The following is a 9,678-nucleotide window of genomic DNA, read 5'->3' as shown; positions in this document are numbered from 1 at the left end:
GGCACTACTGGGTCCACCCAGTCAATTCTAATATGAAAATGCTCAACGTTGCTTTGTCTTAAACGCTGGCAAACTGTCGGTGTCTTGGAGAAGAGGATAAATGGGTGATGGAAGAAGAGTATGGTACCGGTACTGTTTGGAGGTATGTACAATCGTTTTGCATTCGTTTTTTTCCCCCTTTGTATTAGCCCTCTAGACACCACCCTAATCAATTTATGGTGCCGTAGAAAAATAATGATACCTAAGCATCTGGTGATTGGCATAGAGTTCACAGTTAATCCTAGGCTTGCTGCAGTGGAGATTGTGGGGACTGGCAGTGTGCTGCAGTGGGCCAGAACTTGGTGCAGTCCAGGCAAATTGACAATTTCTATCTACATGAATTGAGCAAGTTATCCTCACTAGTAAAATGGAATAGTGACTATGTCTTTTTCATAGGGTTGTTGAGAGGATTCCAAGAGACTATGCATGTAAACCTCAGCACAGGGCCTGGTACAGAATAAGCCCTCAGTAAACTTAGCTAATAGGATTTTTTAAGAAAATGACTCAACCCGAGGGGCACCTGGGTGGCTCAGATGGTTAAGCGTCTGCCTTCGGCTCAGGTCATGGTCCCAGGGTCCTGGGATGGAGCCCCGCATCGGGCTCCCTGCTCAGCGGGGAGTCTGCTTCTCCCTCTTCCACTCCCCCTGCTTGTGTTCCCTCTCTCGCTGTGTCTCTCTCTGTCAAATAAATAAACAAAATCTTAAAAAAAGATAAGAAAATGACTCAACCTGAAATAAATGGGTCTTCCCTCACTTTCTTCTGGTCTAATTTAATGCCATTCTTCTGATGATATTTCTGACCTCCCCACCCTCCTCACCCCCAGGTTATGTGCTTAAATTGACCCAGTACACCACCAGTCACAGCTTTTATCAGACTTATATCATCTTTGTTTATTCAACTCTTTGTCTTTCTGTCCAATTTGTTTTACCCCAGAGACCTTGAGCTCTCTTTGAAGGGAATGTCCATGCTGTTTGGATTCTTGATGAATCCCCAGTACCCCACACAGAGTACAGTATACTTACTGTAAGACTTCAACATGTGTTTGTTGAATGAATAATTTGACACTGAAATTTTGTTAACATACTGGGTTAAGAACACTTGGTGGCTGATGCATTTAAAATACATAATTTTATGAAGCTGAAAATAACCCCCCAAAAGCCATGAAATTAAGTGCAATCCTTGGAGAGAGGCTTAGTGAAAAGAATGAGGTGTTCATTGGGGGTGGAGAAGAAGATAGGTTTTTTTCTTTTGATTTGATTTTGTTGGGCTGAGTGGAAGACTATCAACCACGTCTGAGTCTATGCATTTACCAGGCATACACAAGTGCTCAGTGGTTGTTTGAACAGCAGTGTCTTTGCTGGGAACGCAATTGCCTTGTGTTCTACAGTTCTACAGTTAAGGACTTGGAAGGGACCTTACTGGTCATCACATCCCAGACTCCACCTTAAAGAGGAAGAGAAGGGGTGGCTGGGTGATAGACATTGGGGAGGGTATGTGCTATGGTGAGCGCTGTGAATTGTGCAAGACTTGAATCACAGATCTGTACCTCTGAAACAATACAATATATGTTAAGAAAAAAAAAAGAAGAAGCTAGCAGGAGGGGAAGAATGAAGGAGGGGGCTATCGGAGGGGGAGACGAACCATGAGAGACGATGGACTCTGAAAAACAAACTGAGGGTAATAGAGGAGAGGGGGTGGGGGGATGGGTTAGCCTGGTGATGGGTATTAAAGAGGGCACGTACTGAATGGAGCACTGGGTGTTATGCACAATGAATCATGGACCACTACATCACAAACCAATGATGTAATGTATGGTGATTAACATAACAATAAAAAAAATTAAAGAAAAGAGTAAAAAAAGAGGAAGAAGAAACCGAGGCCAACAAAATGCAGTACTTCTTTCCTGATGGGGCTGGGCCGAGATATCAGGTCCGCTGACTTCCAGACCGTGTCGGAAGGGTCACTAGTTCTTTTAAAAATAATCACTGCTGCTTTAATAGCATCAGCACCTGTTGTTTTAGCTTCCGCAAGGGAGAAGCTATTAATTTCTCCTTCATCAAAGCCGCATTTCGGGTCTGTCTGAACCTTGTTTGCTTCCTCACTGCAGCTGTCTGCACCCGTAAGGCCAAATGTTGAACGGAGGCACCTTTCTGCTTAAACCCAGTAAATCGCCACGGCCAAATATGGAAAGAAAAAATTCGACACACATCATCTAGACAGTGGCCAAATTTATAAGGTTTTTCCTGAAGTCTCTCCATTCATTCCACCTGGCAGAAGCCCGCAGCCCACCAGACGCAGCCCCTGGCGCGCGAACCCTTCCACAAGCATCCTCGTTTGTGGTCTGTGACCAGCCGTGGCCAGGGCACGAGCTGGTGGAAGCTGAAAGAGGCAGTTAATCTGAGTGGCAATTTCACTGTCTGTAAAATGGGAAGTAATTATAATCCTTCCTTGGGGAAGTTTTGAGAATCAAATCGAATGCCGAGGATCTTCCATAAGCCAGCTTAGTTCGCTTTGATTACCATTACTACCGTTCTTGTGTTAGCAAGGCCCAGATCGTTTGAGTTCTGTTTTCTCCCGCGCCTATCCCAGCTGGCGGCCCGCTGCCCCAAGGGCGTCGGAAAGCGAAGGGCTCCGGGCGTCTCCGGGCGTCCCGAGGAGGAGGGAAAGCCCGCGCAGCGCGCATGCGCATCCTAGGAGCCGCCAGCCCCCTAATAAGAGCGCCGCGCAGCGCGGGGGCAAGCCCAGTCGGAGCTGGCTTGGTACTGGGCGCCGGTAGTGTGCGGGCGGCTGCAGCGCTCGGCTTCTTACGCAGCCCCGAGGACTGAAACTTCCGTGGGAGGCTCCCATCGGTGCGCCCATCCCGGGGGAAGCGGCGGCCAAGGCGAGAGGGAGAGCCGGACGGACGCTGCCCGGCGCCCGTGGGAGCGAGCTGCAGCCGGAGAGGCGGAGCAGGGTAGCCCGGGGCGAGCGGCCCGCCTGGACCCGCGCCCAGCAGCAGCCGCGGCCGCCGCCAGCCAGGCAGGCTCCCGGGGCTGCGGCGGGGGCGCGCCGGACCGTCGCTCGCGTCCCGGACGCCGGCGTGCGCTGGGAGGATTGGCTGTCAGCCCCGCGGAGGGCAGCGCTGCCCGGGCGGCGCGGCCGGAGCCATGCGGACCGAGTTCGGAGCTGGGGAGGCTGAGCACGGCCGGCCGCTGCACTTGCTGCCCGGAGCCCTGTGCGCGCTGCCCGCCTTCTTGGCCCCTTCTCGCCGCCCGAGAGGGGAATAAAGGAGGGGAGACGCCCCCCGACTCGTGCGCGGGACCCCGAGGCTTAAACTCCGCGGCCGCGACCTGGCTTCAGGTCGGCAGCGGGAGTGAGCGTCCCCTCGGGGATGCGCAGGGAGGCTCCTGTCGTGGGTGAAGCCTCCAGGGGCTGCGGGCCAGCAGCTCCGGCGCCCCTCTGACTCTGCGCCCAGAGAGTTCCATCAGCGACGCTCTCCAGGCAGCCCCATGAGGGACCGGGCCGCCCGGCCGAGGGAGGGATGGCTTAGGACCCCTGCCCCGGCAGCCCAGCGTCGTCAGCTCCTGGACGTCGCGGCAGAGAGCAGAGGCAGGCTTGGAGAGCGCCGCGGAAGGGACACTCGGGCGTCCAAGTCCCGGCCTCCGCACCACCGGGAGCCGGGTCGACGGGTCGTCGGGACCCCGACTTCCCGGAGACCGCTCTGCGCCCCCTGGAGCCGCGCCGCCCGCGCCCAGGGTGGTGCCATGTGGGGCGGACGCCGCTCGCCCGCCGCCTCTCCTCGGAACGCCGCTTCGCTCCTGCAGCTGCTGCTGGCCGCGCTGCTGGCGGCGGGGGCGCGGGCCAGCGGCGAGTACTGCCACGGCTGGCTGGACGCGCAGGGCGTCTGGCGCATCGGCTTCCAGTGCCCCGAGCGCTTCGACGGCGGCGACGCCACCATCTGCTGCGGCAGCTGCGCGCTGCGCTACTGCTGCTCCAGCGCCGAGGCGCGCCTGGACCAGGGCGGCTGCGACAACGACCGCCAGCAGGGCGCCGGCGAGCCTGGCCGGGCGGACAAAGACGGCCCAGACGGCTCGGCAGGTAGGGCAGGCGGGTCCGGGCGCGACGGGGCAGGAGGGTTAGCTTTGCCTGGGAGCCTGGAGACGGGAGAGGAATCAGGAGCACTGGAATTTCAGAAAAGGGCTTGGACCAGGAGGTGGTGTCTGCACCCTGGCCCAGCTGTTAACTTGTGCTAAGTGGAGCGCCACTTCACTGCCCCGAGCCTCAGTTCCCCCATCTGTCACCTAAAGAGTGGGTTGGCTTGGATTTATTTTCCGAAGAAAACCACATATGTAAGGCAGTGTGGGGTGCAGACAGTCCCACATTCCTCCTGGCCAGGGAACCTCTGTTTCCCCTCCCACACCTCCTGTCTCCGCGGGTCTAACTTCTAGTAAGGGTGAATGTCTTGATGGTACCCCAGGAAGCCGTGAGGCGCGACCCCAGCGAGAGGGTTGGCGGGGGGTGCTTTCGTCCATAAAGGCTCCGCAGAAGGCGGGCATCTCCTCGGGGCCTTCCCGTGGGTGATGCACTCTTCCAGACCCCGAGGCATTCTCATCGTCTGGAACATTTGGCTGCACGGCCTCTCTGGTTTTTGGACGGTTCTCCTGACCACGTCAGACTTAGGAGGTGTGACATTAGAGCCATGCCCAAGCTTGCTCTTTGTGGCTTTGATTTTTTTTTTTTTGATTATATTTTTTTCAAGTTGCCAAAGCCAGAGCTGGAAACATAACCAAATCCAGGAACGAATTTGATAGGTTCCATTTCCTCCGTTCTTCAGAAACCTCACAGACCTCCTCCCTTGAGGGTCTACACCAATGTGTGTACGGGAGGGAGATGTATCACCCAGCTGGGAATAGAGGTCAAATGGCAAACATGTCACAGAATGGCTGTCTCCTCCTTCTGCAGCTGGTTGTGTTAAGGAGAGGACTGTTTACCAGCACCTTGAGCCAGGGCTTAAGCTACCTGAGCTTTGGCACTGAGTGTTTACAGAACTGTCTCCCGGGCCTGGTAAGAGGCAGCTCTCTTCAGTGCCGTTCCCTTTGCCGGCAGGCGTTTTATGAGTAAGCTACTCCTGTTGTTCCGCTGCCTTGAATCTTGAAGAATGGACAACTGAGGGTAATAATTCCAGAAGAGGTGCCATCTTAAAGCTCGAGCTCGTGGCTGCAGGGGTGTGTGTGGACTAAGGCCTTGAGAAATGAGCCAAAGACGGAACTGCTTCCTTGATGTATCTGCTAAGTTGGGCTCATTAGTGATCTCTAAAAAGTTGGGTTGACTTTGGACAAATCCTCATGGGGCCGTGTGATGTGCATGGGTGCCTTCTTCACTCTACCTTTAAATCTTTTTTCCTAAAAATTCTCTTCCCTCTCACTTCTCTTCTGCAGTCAAGAAGGACCACGTGCCTAATCAGGCAGTGGGGAGAGTTTACGGGAGCACAACATTCTTTACTTCTGTGTGGTTATTTACCTTCCCAATTAAAAACCTGGAAGAACGGTTTTCTCCCAGAAACTCCTTCTGTGGACTTATCTTGCTTTCGGCTAGTTTCTGCTATAATGTTTGGAGTATTTTTTTTTTTTTTACACTTGTTTACATCCTAATGACATATTTAGGGCTGGTATCTTAATTTAGAGAATGAAGTATTTATCACCTGCATCCACTGTTCCAGTACGTTGTCTCTCCCCCGTTATTAGAACAGTCCCATCATCTGAAGACCCGCTGAGCTCACCGCAGGCTCTGGAACAAGTGTTCCTACCCGCTAACAGGCACCATGTAAATATAGTATTTATTCTTCAGCAGTGAAGGTTTAGGAAACCTTCAAATGTCAGCCTTTGGTGAAATGCCTATAAAGTATGTTTTACTTCACAAGGCCTGATTCTTCCAGGTCTCCATGTGGCACTGTAGTCTAACACCCCTGCCATCAGGAATATCAGAGCCGTGGACAGGAGCATAATTAGAAAGGCCACTGCTCTAGCAGATAGTCCAAGGGTTTTTCACAAATTTGACCTCAGAGGTGAGGTCAAGGTCTCCCTCAGGGGGAGAACTGGGCTTTTTCCCCAAGTGCTGCCCTGTACCACTGCGCTGGCCCTGGGCTTGGCCAGGACTGGGGAGCCCTAGTTCCTGTCCTTACATATTTTCCAATCAGATAGTCAAGGCAACAGGCAGGAGCACATCAAAGAACCCGTTCTTGGTAACATGGGGTGGAAGTCCCCAGAAGTGGCTCTGAGGCATTCTGCAGCCTCCTCTCCCCCCATTCTTTGTCCCCATCAGCCAGTGTATCTAGCTCCTGAAAGCCCTAGAGTGCCAGCCCCATGGCTTCCAGAAGCTTAAGTAACACTGTGTAAAAATGGAACCACTACCAACTAGAGGAGAGTCGTTCTTTTCATCTTTCACGTTATTTTTCAGAATATACCTCACTTGTTAAAGATGATGCCCACTGCTTAATGGTCTGCAGGCTTTCCCTGTAGTTCTGCACACAGAACCCAGTGTTAAGTCCAGGTGTAACTGCCACACCCCAGCCACCCTCGGCCCACCTGGGGGCCTTCTTGAACACTGGAGGCTGCTCTTCTTCCTGGAACAAATGTCTGGTTGCTCCCAACATTTGTTCTTCTTGATACCTTGCTTCATGCTGACCTGCGGCCTGGAATAGCTTCCCTTTTCATAAGTCACTTCATCTCTCCACCATCCAGTGTGTGGGGTGGGCCCGAGGTCCAGCCCTCAGCTAAGCAAGTCAGTGTAGAGGTGGTTTTTTATCTTTTTTTCACCCTTTTTTGACCTTTGTGTCTTATATTACAGATTTGGAAATGGTCATGGCTAGATCTAAATTTTTGGGTTTTTTTTTTCAAAGATTTTATCTAAGAGCGAGAGAGAGAGAGGGAGAGAGAGAGCGCACAAGCTGGGGGCGGGAGGGGCAGAGGGAGAGGGAGAAGCAGACTCCCAATTGAGCAGAGAGCCCTATGCGGGGCTCAGTCCCAGGACCCTGAGATCACGACCTGAGCTGAAGGCAGACGCTTAACATACTGAGCCACCCAGGCGCCCCTCAATTTTTTATTTATTGGCCTGTGAAAAAAAGAAGAGTTCAAAAGTGGCAAAAGAATATCATTTTCAGGGGGAAAAAAGACTCTTAAATCATGTAATTCACTTAGATGCAGATCCTACAACTATCCATTAGGGCAGACTTAAGTTCAGGCAGTTCGGAATCTTAGAAGTCTCAAAACATTAAATTCATATTTTTGCTAAATCGGACATTTATCTCAGCCAGTGTTGCAGTTGGCAAGCCTAGCTGTGAATGTTAACCGTTTTGCTTTGGGGGCGCTGATCCGCCCTGCCTAGAGGGCCCTAGCACCCTTCCTAAGTGCCTGATAAAGGACAGTGCATGCTGTGGGCTGCTAATAAGCGCACAAACCTGTCCAGCAATGCGAGGCCCGAAATTGGTCCTTCAGTCCAGGCGTGGGCGTCGCTCACTTACGGATCTCCACTGCCAAGCACGGATTTTTCACTGCATTCTGAGAGTAAATCCTAATGATGTGTTTTCATCCTTTAGTCCCCATTTACGTGCCATTCCTCATCGTTGGGTCCGTCTTTGTCGCCTTCATCATTTTGGGGTCGCTCGTGGCCGCTTGTTGCTGCAGATGTCTCCGGCCCAAGCAGGAGCCCCAGCAGAGCCGCGCCCCGGGAGGGAACCGCTTGATGGAGACCATCCCCATGATCCCCAGCGCCAGCACTTCGCGAGGGTCGTCCTCCCGCCAGTCCAGCACAGCAGCCAGCTCCAGCTCCAGCGCCAACTCAGGGGCCCGGGCGCCCCCAACAAGGTCCCAGACCAACTGTTGCTTGCCCGAGGGGACCATGAACAACGTGTATGTCAACATGCCCACAAATTTCTCCGTGCTGAACTGTCAGCAGGCCACCCAGATTGTGCCCCATCAGGGACAGTACCTGCACCCCCCATATGTGGGGTACACGGTGCAGCACGACTCCGTGCCTATGACTCCCGTGCCCCCTTTCCTGGACAGCTTGCAGACGGGCTACCGGCAGATCCAGGCCCCCTTCCCTCACACTAACAGCGAGCAGAAGATGTACCCAGCTGTGACTGTGTAACCTGGGGTGCTGGCCGGGTCCCTTTACGAGACCCAGGAGCCCAGGGAAGCTCTGGACTTGGAAAGGATTCTCTAAGAGGAAGTCTGCCCGCCTTGCTGGTGCAGACAGCCCCGTTGTTTTGGATGGCTTCCTTTGGCCCCCAAGTGTATGAAAACATTTCTTCCCGATTTAGCCTTTCTGGATATGTTTCATCCCACTGCATGATCGATTTATGATGGGGAAAAAAGCATCATCTGGAGATGACTGTGTTGTTGCCCCTGGTTGTGTGACAAATGCTTGAGGCCTTAAGTGCTCTTGAGGTATGGCTGTCAGGGGAATTTTGTAACCGGGTAGACTAAAGGTTTTTATTATATCCTTATTAGTGTTTCTTTTTTGTTTTTTTACTGTGCAAGATCAGAATACCTGTTCCCTCCCTTGGACCTGGAAGAGTTTTATAAGCATCCAAGGTTCAGGGGAAGACGTAAAGAAACAACTATGATGAAAGGAAATCCAGTTGGAACTCCCTGAGATTAGTCCTTGATCTCATTGTTTCCCAGGCACATCTTAATTTCATTGTAAAAAAGTATATATATTTTGTCTATTTTTGTGTTTTTTTTTTTTTTTTTGGTCTATTTTGTGCTTTTTTACCTTGTGTAGAGATCTTATTACAAAGTGATTTTCTACATTAAAAAGAGACTGAAAGAAATTGTATAGTTAACTAATGATATTTCAGAACTCTGGGATTATTTTAAGCTTGGAAGTAGCAGGTGGTGTAGTAATACAACCATTCATCTCATTTCTCGATCATATCGTCTAATTTGCTGACTTTACAGTGACATCTGAGAAGAAGCAATTAGAATGTTTTTATATTGAAATCGTAAACTGTCACCTGCTCCTTCTCCAGGTTACTTTGAATTTTACCATGTGGTATGGCTTGGCATTCGTTCTGTTCGGCTTTCAGATCCCCATGTCTATGTAGTACCATGTGCAGGTAATTACTGTTATAAATGAAGGTCAGCATTTCGGCCTAGATCTGATAAAACATTTTCTTGTTTTCCTATAAAAATTCGAAGAAATGCTTTACAAAGATACTTCATCCAGCTTCTCAGCCATAATCTGAGATTTGGGATGAAATTTAAACCACAAATAGAGTTTACTTTGCAAATCATAAGGCTTTTTATACTCCTCTTATCAAAATGGCTTATTTTTCAGGCAGTGAGGACTGTTGAGTCAAGAGAAAAGCTTTTCAAAGAGATATTGCCTTTCTTCCCCCACAAGGTTAGTTTTTGTTTTCCTCTCTCTTTTAGTCCTCAACAAGCACTGTATTCATTACTAATGTTCTGAATTATGAAATGCAAGTGAGCCTGTATTGTTTACTTAAAAGAAGTAAGCCTAAATATGTGCAAGCAAATTTGCAACTGCTGACAACACCGAGGTTTACAATTAAACATTGTAAGGTGCAGTCTTTCACACGTTTGTGTCTATAGTTTATTTATCCACCCACCCATTCATCATCTGTCTACCCTAGTCTCC

The 9,678-nt window shown here is 50.9% G+C and overlaps 1 protein-coding gene across 1 annotated transcript; it reads left to right on the top strand.

Moving 5' to 3' along the window:
* Window positions 1-3,782: 3,782 nt before the first annotated feature.
* On the top strand, window positions 3,783-8,284 carry SHISA2 (shisa family member 2). Its single transcript, XM_028103212.1, has 2 exons — window positions 3,783-4,116; window positions 7,613-8,284. Exons 1-2 carry the CDS (start codon window positions 3,783-3,785, stop codon window positions 8,164-8,166), a joined length of 888 nt encoding a protein of 295 aa, XP_027959013.1. The 3' UTR covers window positions 8,167-8,284.
* Window positions 8,285-9,678: the final 1,394 nt, after the last annotated feature.

This window comes from Eumetopias jubatus, unplaced genomic scaffold (genome assembly GCF_037043125.1).
Source record: "Eumetopias jubatus isolate StellerSeaLion01/CBP00866 unplaced genomic scaffold, mEumJub1_p1.0 scaffold_3, whole genome shotgun sequence".
NCBI classification, from domain to species: Eukaryota; Metazoa; Chordata; class Mammalia; order Carnivora; family Otariidae; genus Eumetopias; species Eumetopias jubatus.
This window is presented reverse-complemented; position numbering and strand designations above follow the sequence as displayed.